Genomic DNA, 17,424 nt, shown 5'->3' with positions numbered 1-17,424 from the left:
AAATGTTTAATAAAAATTAAATATAATTAAGCAATTCTTTCGGTAAGAAAAGGCCCGATTACTTGGGGAACAACCACGTAGTACTTGAACTTAAAACTTAAATGAGATTATTGCAGTTTGTAACTCTCAACTTTGGCTGATTGGCAGATGAGTACCCAAACTTTGAAACATGACAGTTAACACCCTAAAGTTTATAATTTGTTATAGTTTGTAACCCTTCTGTTAAAAATTTATGTTAAAGTTAAATATAAGGTGTAGTTCAGGTGCATTTCGTACTTGCATAATATAATTTTTATTTTTTATCGAAAAAATTATCTAATAATTCGATTTTATGGCCTAAAATATTTTTTTACTTTATTACTAATACTCCCAACTATCATAACTTAAAAGAAATTAAATATAAGAATTTTAATCTCATTAAAATTGCCTAAAATATATTTTTCTCGAATAATAATTTCTTAAATTGTAAGAAATCTAATCTCATATTTCGTTTGCATAATATGATTTTAAAACATACAATTAAATCATACTTTATTTAATTAGAAAACTGTATGTTATTATAAAAGAATTAATATTTTTAAATATTAAATCGAATTATTATAAATGACATTTTGAAGTTATATTATGCAAGTACGAAAATGCCCCTGAATTAACACCTCATATTTATTTTTAACGGAATTTTTAACGGAAGGGTTAGAAACTGCAACACATCATGAACTTCGAGTTGTCAATTGTCACGTTTAAGAGTATATGTCCTCATCCGCCAATGAGCCAAACTTGAGGCTTACAAAACGGTAATAATCTCAACTTAGAACTAAGACCAGGTGCAAGGACAAGATGTGTTACAAAGACACAGCTGAGTGTAAAACCAACGTACGTGTCGCATAGTCAGTCCTCTTTATTTGTGTTTTGGGTACTCCACACACATCAATTACATCTCTCTAGATTTTATCAAAGCCCTCTTTTGGGGTTCAACTGGTATGTTTCTGTATCTCTTCTCTCCCCTTACTAGATAATTGTTCTTCTGTTTGTCTCCACACTATGTTCTGCTCAGTTAATATTTGTTTTGGTCTTGATTTTGTGTGCTTTCTGTTAATGATTTGTTTATCAGTTTATGTTCTTTGCATGTTTTGATTAGGGCTTTACTTGATGTCTGTTAAATTCGGTGATATCGATCTCAACTCAGATTTGTTGCCCATTGAAGAAAATAAGGATTTTGATGAGAATAGAACGGCTAGGATGGTGAATTCATTGGCTGATGATACCCTAATCAATCAATCTAGTAATCAGATTAGAGTTGATGGGGCTAGGGTTTGTGGGGTTGAGGAAATTAGGGTTTCTGGGTCTGGGAAGGCGGTGGACTCGGAGGTGGGGGGTGTGCTGAAAAGTGGTGGTACTGAAACTAGTGATGGTGGGGAACAATTGAATGGGATGGTCTCGGAGGATTTGAATGGAGTAGCTGGGGAAGGAGGAACTGAGGTTAGAACTGATTTGGGTGTGAAGAATAACGGTGTAGCTGCGGTTCATAGCAGTGTAGATATGGAAGATGCTTCTTTCCAAGGGGGGAACAATGTGCTGAGTCTTGTTGTGAATCTATGCACGGATGATGCTGCATTTGGGGAAACAAAATTTAATAGTATGGAAGGGGAGAGAGTAAATGAGATGAATAATCTCTCGGAGAATCCAAGTATTGTTTTGGACGGCTTAGTAAACAATGCCGCCACTCAGTTAAACAGTATTGAGATTGAAAACCCGGGCGTAACATCTGAAGAGAAAGAGGCATGCATTAAAGAGGTAGCAAATAGTAACAAAGGATGCCAAAAAAATGATGTAATCAAGGAGGACTTGCACATAGAAAAGGAAGGTGATTATCATGTGTCTGATCTTGTTTGGGGCAAGGTTACGAGTCATCCATGGTGGCCTGGCCAGATATATGATCCTTCATGTGCATCAAAGAAGGCATTGAAGTACAAAAAGAAAGACTCCTTCCTGATAGCTTATTTTGGGGACCAAAGTTTTGCCTGGAATGATGCTTCACGTATCAAGCCATTTCGGATGTATTTCTCTCAGTTGGAGAAACAAAGTAATATGGAATCGTATACTCATGCTGTGAGTTGTGCTTTGGAAGAAGTTTCAAGGAGAGTGGAGTATGAACTTACGTGTTCTTGCTTACCAAAAGAATTGGTTTCTAAAATTGAATCGCAAGAAGTTGTCAACGCTGGCATTCGAAAAAAGAAAGGTGTCACTGTCGGTGGAGACATCTTTTCAACAGCTGCTTCTTTTGCACCTGACGGACTTGTTCAATATTTGAAAGAAATAGCTGCAACTCCTTTAGATACAATTAATAGTTTGGAATTTGTTACTGCAAGAGCTCAGTTGTTGGCGTTTCACCGGTGGAAAGGCAAAGGCCATGCTCAACGACCTTCTTTCACAATGCTTGGTGGTTTGTTTGAGAGTGATGATTTCCTTATATCTGAGAAAGAAAGAGATCTTAGTAAATTGACTGATTATGCACTTGCAGCTACAAACGTTGATGGGGAAGGGAAATCTGTTGTGGAAGATAGTTCTTTTAGTAAGCAAAAACACATCACTAGGGATGGTTTACGTCCCAGGAAAAAGAAGTGCATGGTAGACTTGATGCCTGAGGACTACCTAGATGACGAGGATGATGTGGAAGAGGAAGTTGTCGAGAAATACATATACCCAGCTGGTAAGGAAAGCCTTATGGTTGAATCTACTAGGCCTACAATCTCAAGAGGGAATAGTGGGAAGATTCACGTGTCACCTGCTGAAAAGCTTTTTGAAGTTGGAGATCGCATACGCAAGGTTGCAAGCCAACTTTCAGGGTCTGTATCATTTCTCAGATCTGGTGAAAGCACATCTCAGCATGTGAAAATAGAGGGACTAAATCATTGCAGGTCTTCTGGTGTTTCATTTTCCGGTCTTGAGAAGGTTCCAAAAGCTGACATGGGAAATGAATATCCTGTAGCTGAGATGTTGTTTCATCTATCCTTAGTCGCGGGGAGTCCAATGGAAGTTGGCAGCAACAAACTAATTTCAGTGATTAGGTTTTTCACTGATTTCAGAAATTCAGTTTGCTTGGATCCAGAAAACAGTCAATTGTTAACAAGTGAGTTGTCGACTAACTGTAACCCAAAGAATTCCATTGATGGGTTCAATGGAGTTGAAGCATCATACCAAACAAACATGATCAGTCAGAAAATTTCTAGGGAGCATATATTAAATGAAGTTGAGACCGAAAAGGAAATGACTAATGTTGAAGAAGCAGCGGGACAATCTAACGTGAATCCAAGTGATGCTAATGAGGAGCCTGAAAAGGATAGTCCTACTGCATTTATACTCAACTTCAGTGATTTGGAATCTATTCCTTCAGAAGAAAACTTGAACAAGATATTTAGCAGACATGGTCCCTTGATTGAATCGGATACTGAAATTTTGAAGAAAAGCAACCGTGCAAAAGTGGTCTTCAAGAGGCGTGATGATGCTGAAAGTGCCTTCAGCAGTCCGGGGAAGTTCAGCATTTTTGGTGCATCCCTTATTAGATATCAGTTAAACTATTCACCTTCACCGCGTAAACCTTCAAATTTGGGGAGGAAGCGGAAGAGAAAAGATGTGACATCTGATAATGATAAAGGGAAGGGGCATCAGGTGATGATCGAGTCCCAGTGATTTGCATAGATCATCTTTAATTTGTTTTCTTGGTAATTAGGTTGAATCCTTTGTCGTGACATCTTTGTAGAAATGTTAATTACTTTGAAATTGTAGGATTTATTTCTTTGTTTGGATGTTGGGTTTTCTATCTAGTTTGGTTATTTGGATTAAATATTAGATTCCTAGTTCTTTTTATTACTCAAATATTGTCAGTAAGGAAAGAAATAAGTGACGAGTAACTTAGCCCGGAGATATTTGATGACGGGTAAATATTGTTATTTATATTATATTAATATTTTCAGGAGTGTCAATTTTCATATTATATATGGTACTTATTATATTATATTATATGATATGCTGGATAACAATTTAAGGAATCTCAGTTTTCATATTATATATAACTGGCTATATGTTTTGAAAGTATTTTCATAAGAAATTTAATAATGTAAAATGCATGGTCAAGATCAATTTATGTATTGTATTACATCTTAGTTTCTAGAATAGCTAACAATTTTGTTGTATGATATGTTAAGTATTGTAAAAGATTCTATCATATATTACTCGCTCTATAGTGAATCATTTAAATTAATTAGAGTTCGATTGAAATTTGAGAATTTATCAAGTATACAGTTTTTTCAATTTTATTTACAAATATACTATTTTTTCTAAAATCGTGCAGATATACGATATTCACCTCTTATACCACTAACATTATTATCCACATGCTTTCTTTCCTGTATTCAGCGGCATATGTCGTTTTGATGGGGTTATCACCTACCATCACAAAATCTATGTTTTGGTTGCTTAAACAACACATTAACGCCATCAATGTCATTATACACACTCATTTATAAAATAAATCACCCGAATAACCTACTGGAAAATCAAAATGAACACTCCAAACGACATCGTTTCAATCTCATTCTTCAACTTCCCCGAAGAAGTTCAACTCAGAATCCTCTTTTTCCTAACCCCGTCATAAATCACAACTTTTTCCTGCACATCAAAATGATACGTCTCGTTCTTGAACACCGATTCAAAGCTCTAGTTCTTTCTCCGTGACCGCAAGTTCGGCTAAAAAACTCAAATTAAAGTATGGGGTTTTAGGAATTGAATGCGCGTCGATCGGTTGTTCGATATGTTTATTTTAGTTGGTTACTTTGAGTTGATTTGTAATTTTAGTTGCTTTTTAGATTGCAACATTCATATTAGATATGGCTCCGCAAGAGGGTTTTTTGCCTTTACAGCCAGTTCCCCCTCCGTCCCTCTCATTTTTTTTACGGTTTTTTCCATTGCTCGACACACATTTTAAGGCTCTTATGTAACATAGGTCTATTACTTATTTTTTAAATTTTCTTTTTGTGTATAAAAATTCAAATATCAATTTTTTATTCAAAAAAAAATTAAAATATAAATTACGAAATTATGTTTTCTAGAAGTATTAAAATGCGTGTCAAACTCTCGTCCCCCAAGGTAAAGAACCTAGGGGGACAGAGGGAGTACAACTTATTATGCAAGTAAAGTGAATATAATTTTCAAAAGATTTTTTCAAAATTGCATTTCTGGTTGCATATATGGTTACTAACAGTTGGAGATATGGTTGCATATGCAACCACCGTATTCTTGCAATTTTTTTTTAAAAATAGTTTTTTTTTTCAATTTGTTTTAAAAAGTGACAGTATATTTGCAAAAATTCTTTTAAGCTTGGTTATTTATAAAAAATAGCCCTTTAATTTTTAGTGAAATTTTATATAACAGTTATAATAAATAATATATAAACTATGAAAATTTTGTTTTATTAATATGAAAAGAATTGAACTTGATAAAAAGTCGCAGAATTGATAGGATTTTAGCCCATGCTTCAAAATCTCATGGATTTTGGTGGAATTTCAAAAAATTTAAAATATATTGGAAAATCCCACAAAATCTATCATTTTATGAAATCCAAAAAAATCCATCAATATTTGAATACCATCAGATTTTAATGGATTTTAAACAATCCCAACCGAATATCATCAAATTTTAAAGTATAATGTAAAATCCTAATTGAATACCACCAGATTTAGCATAAATTAAAATTCCAATTGCATACCCCATAATTTAATTTGATTTCAAACAATTTCAATGGTATACCCTCGGATTTCATGAATGAAAATAATGGTTTAAAATCCCAATCCAATACACACCCGCGAGTCTTTGATTTACTATTTTTTTTTTAGTTTTGATTTACGATTGTTAAAAAAGAAAAAAAAAAAATAGAAAAGAGGGCGAACCGCCTTTGTAAATTTTCAAATTTCAGCTCTCTGCCCCTTTAATTTGGTATTCTCTATTTGTTCCCATTTCATCTCTTCCTCATCTTCGAATTCGCTCCTCACTCGCCCCCACTCTCATTTGTGTTTTAAATCTCCCACATCAATCAATTAATCAATCCGTGTATCAATGGAAAAGAGTGATTGCTTCTCTCTGATCGACGAAAACGATTCTCTTATATCCCCCGATGCTGATGATGCTGCTGATCTCACTCACCTCCACTCAGGTTTGTCCCTTCATTCGATTTCACATTTTTCGATGCATCATCGTTTCCTTTTTCTAATTTATGTATGTCTCTACGAGCGGGGTACACTGGATATGTTTAATTTGGTTTGGTTTATGTCTGTTCTATCTATGTACTTGTAGACTGTATGTTACATTTTTTATTTAAGTATTAATAAGCCACATTTGAATCGACATTTGTTTTATATATATCGGGGTTCGATTGTTCTATAACTTTGAATTTTACTATTAATTATCATGTAGAATTGGAACGCGTTGAGTCAATAGGAGATTTAAGTGCAGACAGTAAGTGTAGTGAACAATTGCCACAACTGCTTGAAACAACGGAACCTGATATTCAGAAGAAAAAAGGAAAGTTGAATCTGCGAAAGAGTTTGGCGTGGAACAGTGCCTTCTTTGAGAGTCCAGGTTTAACTTTTAATCAAATTTATGATTTTTGTTTTTGTATTGTTACATTTAGTATGATTGTGCAAGCTTTTGGTTCTGAGAGATTTTTCGATCAATTTAGGTTTTCTGGATGCTGATGAGATTTCAACCATAATTGATGGGGCGGAAAAGGGCAAGAAGCAACTTTTACCTGGGATTGATGAGGATATAAGCAGATCTTCCGAGTCAATCTCAACTTTAGCAAGTGATAATTTGGCACTAGAAAGTCTCGAGAATGAATTGTTTAAGGACATCAGAGCTTCAATCCAGAAATCTAGCATCTCAGCATCAAATCGCAAGGCAGCACCTAAGGAGACAGATAAACTGGTTAAACGTTGTAAGTAACTATCTCATTATTTTGTCTGGCATTACTTCTCACTTAAAGTAACTTGAGAACTCATTACCACATATATTGTATATGCCTCAAGTCAGCAATGTATATGTGTGTTTATTCTAAAACTGATCTTGTCACAAGTTACACAAAGTTGCCATGGCCACCACATAGGATGTCAGTTTGCCTCTTTAGAAAATTTTCAGTACCCCAGGAATAAAATACTACTTGTAATGTTAAGTAATCAAGTTAGCATTTGTATTAGTAAGATAGTTATTGGCAGGATGTTTGTTGTGCTCTTCTTAACTTTGACAGGCATCCAAGTCAATGCTTGCATTAGTCACTTTGGCCGGAGGACATATTGACTGTGTCTGTGTCCAATCACACATGAATGAAATTTGCGCGTCTTGTTTTAGCTCCCCTCTTTCATAACTTTATGCTACTATATGTTTAGCAGACATTTAGTAGTGCACGAAAGGCCATAAGCTACGCAGCCATTTGCGAGGACTTCTTTTGGTCTTAAGTTTCATTGACTTTGGGATACTGGCATCTACTGGTATTAAATATTTTAAGTGGGACTCTTGTGTGCGGATCACGTACCTGAGAGAGCTCACTCTGAAGTGTGCTATATGACTAGACGTTTATGTAGCATTATTTGTCAATATTGAACATGATGTGCTGGATCAATAATGCTAAGATTGTTATCAGATGTCCTGATCAACCACTGAAATTTTGTGAAAATTATTGCAATATGTAACTGGAAGATGCTCTTCATTATTGATTTTCTGTTAATTTGTGCAATTTGTAGTGTTATATCTCCTGAAAATTGATTTTAATATAGTGCTTTGCTCACAGCTGTTAAGAAGGAGGACATCACTTCAAGAAATGGGGTAAGTTCAGTTACTAGAAGACTGTACTAGAAGTTTCCATATGCTTATTCATCTGAAATATCTCTTTTTTGGACTTTCAGATTGCAACAAATGTTACTTCTATTAGGCAAAGTCGCGGAATGCTAGGATCTGCAAGGATTTCAAAGAAGGATTCCAGTTCTGCATTAGTTAAACAGGTATAACTCATAAGTTAGCTGAATGTATACATGGTAATTGTGTTATGTTTGCAAATGAGTCACGTTGTACATTTAAATTGGTCAGGTTTCCTGTGTAGATCATACACTTCTTTATTGTTTTAGGATATGCAAATACTTGACATGAAATTGGAAATCTCCTTATACTTATATTGAAAGATGCTACATCATTTTTGTAATTGTAAGACGCAGATACGGTTTTCTTTGGCTTCTACTAACATAGTGATTATATCTTGATTTGATAAAGGCTGGTTTTCGCAATGGAAAATCCAGTTCATCACTTCCTCAATTGCCAAAAGTCATCCCCAAGCCGGAAGCTATGCCAGCAGTAACAACCAAAAGGGCTGTTTTAGGGGCCAACCGTATTAAAACCGAAACTAACAAGTCGAAAGGTATATCTGGCTTTCAAAAATATAGATGTATTTACTTTCAACTTATCCTGCTGACATGAACCGAATAATTGTGACAGTTGGAGGTAAAGTACAAGTTCATGTTCCTGTAACAACTGGGTTGGATAATCCGCGAAGAAGTGTGTCTAGGCCTGCATCACTTCAGAAAGCACCAGGCTTGGCTTCTTCTAATGCTGCTAAGAAGGAGGTAGGAAGATCTTCTAGCTCGAGTAACAATTCTAACAGTACTTTCACTGAGAAGATTCAGAAATCTACATCTATATCGGGAACTACAAAAAAACCCTCCAAACCTATTATTCAAGCTTCATCAAAGATTCCATTGAGTAGAAAGGCACCTAGTAAATCCGGTCTGCCAGCTACGTTGACATCGTCTAAGATTTCATCAAGCATATCACCTTCTAGTTCTATAAGTGAATGGTCTTCAGCGTCATCAAGAACAAGCATTGATACCAATAGTTCCCGCAGATCCATGGATAGTGAAACCCCTTCTATTATGTGTTCTGATGTTCAGTCAAATGATGGCATCTTAGACGGGATTCTGAACCAGTTCAAAGAATCTCCTAGTCAAGATATGAAGATAAATAATGCACAAACCAAGGTGGTTTCCCGATCCCTTATGATGAAACCCTCTGGACTTCGAATGCCGTCTCCAAAAATTGGGTTCTTTGATGGAGTAAGTTTACTTGCTGAAATTTTGTGCTCTTGCAATCGTATTGGATGTTATTTGTCCAGGGCAGTAAATTGCCAATACTTGTCAATTGGTATAATTTTAAAGAAACAAAAGTATATTGTTTTTCATGCTTAGCTTCTGGTATAAAGTTTGCATTAAAAAAATTCAAATTACATTACTCTGAATAGCACAACATGCTTCATTGAGCAATGTTTCCTGAAATAATGCTAGTATATGTTTTTGATGCTGCACAGGCCAAATCTATGGTCCATACTCCCAATGCATGCAGGGAATCCCAATTGCGCGTACCAACTGGTTTGCCCAAAATCGGAGCTGCAATCCGTAGCCCAGTTGGGAGGTCGAAGAAAGCAGAAGGAAATATGCCATCTGGGAAAAAGACAATATCAGGTGCAAACACAGTGTTGAATACTATAAAATCAGCTTCTCCAAGACCATCTCAAGAATCATCGAGGGCTTCGATGGAAGGCCATGGTGATTCGAAGAGTGTATCAAGTCTTAACATATCTTCTGAGGTGGGGAGTTCAAACAAGGGAACTGGAAAGCCATGGCTTGAAATGACAAGTACAAAAATTGAGCTTCCAGGTCAACAATCTAACTCTCCTAAAGCATTTCAAGAAAGTGCTTCTTCTGGTATGTCTTCAGAGCAAACTCAGTTACACTTACCAGCTGGTTTGCCCAAAATCATAGCTGGAATTCAAAGCTCATCTCCGAGCTCGAAAATAGAAGGGAGTATTTTAGCTGGGAAAAAGGCAACAGCAGGTGCAAACACAGTGCTGGATACTCCAAATGCTGCTGATCCAGAACCACTGAGGGCTCTAACGATGAAGGTCCATGGTAATCATAGGAGTTCATTAGGTCCGGACATATCTTCTGAGGCGAGGAGTTTAGATGAGGGAACTGGAAAGCTGTGGTCAAAAATGACTTTGACAAGTATTAACACTGAGGTTGAAAGTCAGAATTTGAATTCTCTAAAACCATTTCAAGGAAGTGCTTCTGTTGGCCTGTCTCCAGAAAAATCTCAGTCATGCTTACCAATTGTTTTGCCCAATACTGAAGCTTTAATTAGTAATCCCGTTGGGAGCTCGAAGAAAGAAGAAAAGATTATGACTGGGGAGAAGGCAACATCAATTGCAATTGCAGTGCTGGATACTTCCATACCTGCTTCTCCAACACCATCTCAAGAATCATCAAGGGATATGACATGCCATGGTGATTCTAAAAGTGTATCGAGTCCTAATTTATCTTCTGGGATTAGGAGTTTCAACAAGGGCACTGGAAAGCCATGGCCTGAAATGACATTTGCAAGTGCAAACATTGAGTTTGAAGATCAAAATTCTGATTCTGCGGTACCATTTCCAGAGAGTGCCTTTTCTGGTCTGTCTCAAGAGCAATCTCAATCGCACTTACCAATTTGTTCGCCCAAACTCAGAGCTGCAATTGATAGCCCAGTTGGGAGCTCGAAGAAAGCAGAAGGCAAGATTCCAACTAGTGAAAAGACAACAGAAGGTGCAAATGCAGTGCTGTATGAGTCAGAATCTGCTGCTTCAGAAGCCTCTCAAGAATTATCAAGGGATTCAGTAAAGGACCATGGTAAGCATAGGAATTTGGTAAGTATGGGCATATCTTCTGAGGTGACGAGCACAAACATTGAGCTTGAAGGTCAAATATCTGATCCTTCCAAACTGGGTCAAGATAATGCTTCTTTTGGCATGTCTCCAGAGCAGCAATTGTGCTTACCAACTTGTTTGCCCAAAACCGGAGCTTCAATTCATAGCCCAGTTGGGAAGAAAGCAGAAGGTGCAATTGCAGTGCTGGATAAGTCAGAATCTGCTACTCCAGAACAATCTCAAGAATTATCAAGGGAGTTAATGGACCATGGTGATCATATTAATATAGTAAGTATAGACATATCTTCTGAGATGACGAGTTCAGATGATGTAACCAGAGAGCCATGTTCGGAAATGATATCGACAATTACAAACAAAGAGCTTGAAGGTCAAAAAGTTGATTCTCCTAAACTGTCTCATGAAAGTGCTTCTTTTGGCATGTCTCCAGAGCATCAATCGTGCCTATCAACTGGTTCGCCCAAAATCAAAGCTCCAAGACATAGCCCAGTTGGGATCTTGAAGAAAGCAGAAGGAAATACTCCAACTGGGACCCAGACAACTGAAGGTGCAAACACAGTGCTGGATAAGTCAGAGTCTGCAACTCCAGAAACACTGCAAGAATCAACAGGGGAGTTAATGAAGGGCCTTGGTGATCATAGGAGTGTGTTAAGTGTGGACATATCGTCTGAGGTTACAAATTCAGTCGAGGCAGCCAGAAATCCATGTTCAGAAATTAAATTGGCAAGTACAAAAAGTGAGCTTGAAAGTCAAAAAGCTGATTCTCCTCAACTGTTTCACGAAAGTGCTTCTTTTGGCATGTCTCCTGGCCAACCAACTGGTTTGCCCAAAATCAGAAATGCAATTCATAGCCCAGTTGGGAGCTCAAAGAAAGCAGAAGGAAGGAGTCCTGTTGGGACCAAGACACCTGAAGGTGCAAACACAGCCCTGGAAAAGTTAGAATCTGCAACTTCAGAACTATCGCAAGAATCAACAGGGGATTTAATGAAGGACCATGGTAACCATAGGAGTTTGTTAAGCTTAGACATATCTTCTGAGGTGATGAGTTCAGTTGAGGTAACTAGAATTCCATGTTCAGAAATGGCATTGACAAGTACAAACATTGAGCTTGAAGGTCAAAATTCTTATTTTCCTGAACCATTTCAAAAAAATGGTTTTGGTTTGTCTCCAGAGCAGGAACTGTGCCTCCCAACTGGTTTGCCCAAAACCGGAGCTGCAAGTTGTAATACAGTCGGGAGCTTGAAGAAAGGAGAGTTTTTAGCCGGGGAGAAGGCAACAGTAGGTGCCACAGTGTTGCATACTCCAAAACCTACTCCAGAACCATCTCAAGAATCACTGAGTGCTTTAATGGAAGGCAACGGGGATCCTTGGAAATTAAACACTAATGAGTCTTCTGAGGCGAGGAGTCCAAACATGGGAAGTGGGAAGCCATGGTCTAAAATAACATTGACAAGTACAAACATTGAGCTTGAAGGTCAAAAAGCCGATTCTCCTGTACCATTTGGGCAAAGTGCTTCTCCTGGTGTATCTCCAGAAATTCTCAGTGAAACAGACAGATCTAATTGTGGCATGGCTGAGGATGTGAAAATCAGAAAACATCAGAGCGCAGAATGGGCTAATATGTCCGATGAGGAAAATAATGAAAATCTGCTTTTCATTATATGATATTAGATCTCTCTGGTCTCCAATTACGTACATTTGTTTCATCTTTGTCTATTTTAAACGGTTTATATCTTTAATTGAGAATATGAACTTTTTATACTGTGTCCGGATCACAATTTTCTAAATCTACTTGCAGTTCGATTTTGAGTTGGAGTGTACCTTATTATACTTGGTGCTCTTACCGTATATACGTTCACATATTCTCATCTTGACCTTTACTGTGTACTGTATGAAACACAAACATGCGAGTTTGCACCTCGACCTGAGAAATTAAACTCTTACTGTATAAAATTACGTTCAACATGAATTTTTACACAGGCACCTGATATTTTCCACCAAATTGTTTCCACCAAATTGTTTCCCAGCTGATCCTTCTGTCTCGCACTTGTCGACAGACAATCCGTTGCCAACTTTTAGTTCGACTTATCCTTTGTCTTTGTAAAGTACACCTGTATAAGAGTGCTTTAGGCCAAAGTGATAGCAGACAGGGCCGTTTGGGACTTTTTTGAGGCCCTGTACTAACTTTAAGAATGAGGCTCTTCCAAATAACAAAACAAAATTTTAAAATATTTAAAATAACATGATATCATAAACAAAATTAGACTACTACAACTGAAAAATTGTTTTTTTTAAGTAGTTAGACTTAAATATGACTTAAATAATGGTAAAAATAATGGTAAAAATAATGATAAAAATTAAAGAGACTTAAATTAGTGTTTAAATAAAATAATAGTAAAACTTAAAGAGATATTAATATTATATTATATTTGTCATGAGTATACCAGTAATAGATTGGGGCCCTAAATTTTCATGGGCCCTGTGCTGTTGCACTTGTTGCACTCCCTCAAAACCGGCCCTGATAGCAGATAATCAAGAAATCAAGTCTGCATGGCTAGCTTGCGCGGATTGTAATTGTAATCAGGTGTGCCCGTAGTCTCTTGGGTCAGTAATATCTAATAAGAAAAGGAAACCTTCACTAACAGCAAAGTTAAAACTTAAAAGTTATGATGTATGTATAAATATTCAGACGTTGTTTAACTTTTCTCTAATATTTCAATTTATCTTTAGCGAAGCCGATATATGCTAAACGTCTAGCAAAATTATACACATCGAAATGATTTAATCTATTTACAATGACATCAAATACTACAAAAATAATGTTTTCCAAAATATAGACAATTATATTATCTGAACCCAAATACAACACCTTAAATATGCTGGCTATTATTTAATTTTTGCGAAGCTCAATTTTGTGAGCTGATAGAAGTCTCGAGTGCATTTTTTTGCCCTTCTACCAGAAGCTTATCTTCATTGTTTTGTTTGTCCCTCCAAACACAGATAATAGATATGTACTTTGTTTGGATCCAGGCATTGTTGTTCAACGAGCCGAGCCGAGCTTTCTTATCGAACAAAAATTGAGCTTTAACTAACGAGCCGAACACGAGCTTGTTTACGAACAAATACGAGCCGAGCCGAGCCAAAAAAAATCTGGTCAAATCGCTATTTGACTGTTAAAATCGCAAAGCAAATAATTTTATTTTTTTTTTGAAATTTTGGGTATTTCACTAAAATGTATATATGCTAACATCGATACGGTTGATTCTATGAAAAATATTTTAAAAAAAATCGAAACACTAAATTAGGTTTAAACACTAGTTAGTGGTACTAGTCAAGCTTCCACTTGACTGTTAAAATAGCAAACCAGATAAAATTAATATTTCCCAAAACTTTGGTTACATCACTAAAATACATAAATGTTAACATCCATACGGTTGGATCAATGAAAAATATTTTTACAAAAATCAAAACACTAATTCAGGATTAAACACCAATTATGGGTACTAGTCAAATCTCTACTTGATTGTTAAAATAGCAAATCAAATAAAATTATTTTTTTTCCAAAACTTTAATTACACCACTTAATTATATATATGTTGACATCTATAAGGTTCGATCGATGAAAAATATTTTTAAAAAATTCAAAACGCTAATTCAGAATTAAATACTATTTGACGGTACTAGTCAAATCTCTACTTGACCTTCTGCAAGTTTACTTGATCAAAATCCTTGGCTTCTGCATCTGGTCATGCAAGTAATCAATTTACTAGTAGCAAGGCAAAAGTCCAGGTCATTTCTGAAAAACAAGCATGTACAGGTCATTTAAAGTTTCATTCTTAGGAAAAAGATTTTCATGTCATGTACTTGTCTATGTATTCTGCCACATAATTTGTATTTTGCTTGTTAATTTGTTTGACTTTGAAAATGCAGAGGTCGATCAAGTTCTGGAGTAGACCAACCTGTTGCTGCAACTTGCTATGGAGTTTTTGTCTATGCCTTTATTTGTTTTTGTAATGGCATCAAAACTTATTCCACTTGTTTAAGCATGGTATATATAATTTATATACCCTAAGTGGTTTTTCCACATTCTAGCAGTCTGGTAGTATTTCTATTGTTGCGGAGATTTGTAGTTGCAGACTTGCAGTGGATGTCAAGGCTGTGTAAAAGACTCAATTTGTTCAGGATTGTATAAGTATTTTCTTAATTATTATTAATATATTAGCCGTTAAAAAGGGTATGTATTATAAAAAATATTGCATTTTTTTCGAGGTTTAACGAGCCGAGCTCAGCTCACTAAAAGCTCGGCTCAAGCTCGTTTTCTTAACGAGCACATTTATGTGTTCGAGCTCGAGCTCGAGTTCTTAACGAACCGAGCCGAGCTTTTATCGAGCCGAGCTCGAACTTGTTCGCGAACAGCTCAGTTCGTTAACAGCCCTATTCAACTCCTGTTGGTCTGGCTGAATTAGAGCCAGAAAAGTTGTACAATTCGAAATAAAACAATTAGCCAGTTTAACAAGCATGGCTCCAGCAAAACAAGAACGCTAGCTAAACATTTGCTCATCAATTAAATACAAACTCAACCCAACTGTCCTGAACTGTACCTCCCAGAAAGTCAGAAACAACTGGCAGGACTTTCATTAGCACCGTGCTTTGGACACTAAACAACCATAAGGTAGTAAAGATGAAAACTAAATCAAATTTGATACATTTTAATTTCCTATTTGGCTATTCCAACAAGGAAAAGAGTCTGTTAAACTAATAAGCCGCTAATTTCGATTAGAAGTTGCAAAACAATTATAACCCAAGTCAACGTATCCAAAATTTTAGTGCAATTACTAGGGAGAGATGTCTTACAAATTCACTTAAACAGGAAAAATGCCTTCCAAGTACATGGGGAAATAAACAAAAGGACTGCAGTACAGGTAAAAAATGAACTTTAACAACACTAAGATCTTGGTTTCTCCTTCTTCTCCTTGAAAAGAGCCAGAAGGGAAACCCCAGAAACCTTGACAACCTTGAACCTAACACCAGGAATATCACCAACAGCGTGACCTTTACGTCCAAATCCAGCAATCAGCACTTCGTCCTGTACATTCAGATTTAAAGACAAGGTTAGGGTAAAAATATGGAAAGAATACAAAGCAAACTTACTATAAGTGGATTCATAAAACCATACATTTTCTTCTATGTAGTTTAAGCAACCATCATTGGGGACAAAGGCAGCAATCTTCTTTCCGTTCTTAATGAGTTGCACTCGGGCACACTTTCTGATAGCAGAATTGGGCTGCTTAGCCTCAATACCACTGTATACATCAACTATTGTGTTTTAGAATAATCATAAAAAATGCTCAGAGACAAAAGTAATATACCACAAGGGAAAATTCTCACATTTTTTCAAGGACAATGCCTTTAGCGTGGGAAGATCCAGCAAATGGCTTCTTCCACTCATTACCAAGATGGGACTTCTTATATGACTTATCAGCCCATCTTTGTCTTCGACGGTGGGACTTGAGCTTGCGCCCAGCTCCCATTCCTCTAGTTTTCCTATAAGATGGTATTTAGTAATATCAGTACACTGATTGTTTACAAAATTTACTAGCAAAACTGAATTCACAACAACACGCTACAGTAATTCACACCAAAGTTGCAGCATAATTCAAATTATTTTGGATTTAATATGAAACACCTAAAAGTCCAACAACCGCAAGCAGCAGAGTTTCAGCATTCCATTACTTCTATCCATTGCAAACATATCACCAAAGTATTTATTGCACATAAATGAAACAAAACAACAAAGTATGCTTACTACATTTGTAGGAAACTCATAACCATTAGTTACACTCATGAGCAGAGCTGAATAATAGCAGAAAGGGTAACTTGAGTGGTACACTCTCCGTCATCTCCGTCTTAGATGAGTGCCTTAATAAAGAATATGATTTCATCGGTAACTATATTTACAATGCCACAACCAGATTAGGCATTTTCTTATGAAGTGATCACTGCCATAGCGGAAAAACCAGGTTTCAATTTTTTCAATCAGCTCAAGTGCTATCTAGGGCTACAGTATAACCAAATAACTGAATACGGATGACAAGGGACAGATTTTAATCCACACATTATTAGGCACAAAACTAAAAATCTTAACACATTGCAAATTGCAGTCATTAGTTCAGTAGTTCTCATGAATTAACCAAAATTTAAAAAAAAACAATTATATTTTAGAATTGGAGAATGATACAAGCAAACCCTTGAAACATATGAATAGTTATTACATATAAATATATAATACATGTGATGAAACACTTACCCCATGGTTACAGATTGAAGACGCTAGAAAGATCGATGCTTTGATAGTTTCAAATATGAAGATGAGGCAGCAGCGGCAGAGTAAAACCCTAGCTAAACTGAATGCGCGCACGATATATACAGTCTGAAATTTGGGCCTGGATCATTTCGATTAGATCCATATTGTAACTTAGTACATTTGTGCTTTGTAGTGGGCCTTTTGTCTATCTTGGTCCTCCAGGAGTTTATGGGCTCCTGAGAGTACCGTTTATTAGCGTGCGAATTAATTGATTTTTTAATTATCGACCAGACGGTTGGTCGGTGATGCAGCGGAATATATAATAGGA

At 36.4% G+C, this 17,424-nt stretch overlaps 3 protein-coding genes across 3 annotated transcripts; 2 read left to right on the top strand and 1 right to left on the bottom strand.

Moving 5' to 3' along the window:
• The first annotated feature begins 816 nt into the window (after positions 1-816).
• LOC108215614 (PWWP domain-containing protein 5) lies at positions 817-3,806 on the top strand. The gene is made up of 2 exons (XM_017388128.2): positions 817-978; positions 1,139-3,806. Exon 2 carries the CDS (start codon positions 1,150-1,152, stop codon positions 3,688-3,690), a length of 2,541 nt encoding a protein of 846 aa, XP_017243617.1. The 5' UTR covers positions 817-978; positions 1,139-1,149; the 3' UTR covers positions 3,691-3,806.
• Positions 3,807-5,979: 2,173 nt separating this feature from the next.
• Positions 5,980-12,603, top strand: LOC108215827 (uncharacterized). The gene is made up of 8 exons (XM_017388414.2): positions 5,980-6,208; positions 6,469-6,633; positions 6,734-6,988; positions 7,838-7,872; positions 7,953-8,048; positions 8,314-8,458; positions 8,536-9,149; positions 9,401-12,603. Exons 1-8 carry the CDS (start codon positions 6,112-6,114, stop codon positions 12,455-12,457), a joined length of 4,464 nt encoding a protein of 1,487 aa, XP_017243903.1. The 5' UTR covers positions 5,980-6,111; the 3' UTR covers positions 12,458-12,603.
• A 3,001-nt stretch (positions 12,604-15,604) lies between these two features.
• LOC108216598 (small ribosomal subunit protein uS12) lies at positions 15,605-17,251 on the bottom strand. Its single transcript, XM_017389404.2, has 4 exons — positions 17,100-17,251; positions 16,181-16,336; positions 15,969-16,095; positions 15,605-15,878 (listed from the first exon to the last, which is right to left on the bottom strand). The coding sequence occupies exons 1-4, from the start codon at positions 17,102-17,104 to the stop codon at positions 15,738-15,740; spliced, it is 429 nt and encodes a 142-aa protein (XP_017244893.1). The 5' UTR covers positions 17,105-17,251; the 3' UTR covers positions 15,605-15,737.
• Between the last annotated feature and the right edge of the window lie 173 nt (positions 17,252-17,424).

The sequence above is a fragment of the Daucus carota genome, chromosome 4 (genome assembly GCF_001625215.2).
Source record: "Daucus carota subsp. sativus chromosome 4, DH1 v3.0, whole genome shotgun sequence".
Classification (NCBI taxonomy): Eukaryota; Viridiplantae; Streptophyta; class Magnoliopsida; order Apiales; family Apiaceae; genus Daucus; species Daucus carota.
Note: the sequence above shows the minus strand (reverse complement) of the source record. Positions and strands in the feature narration are given on the sequence as shown.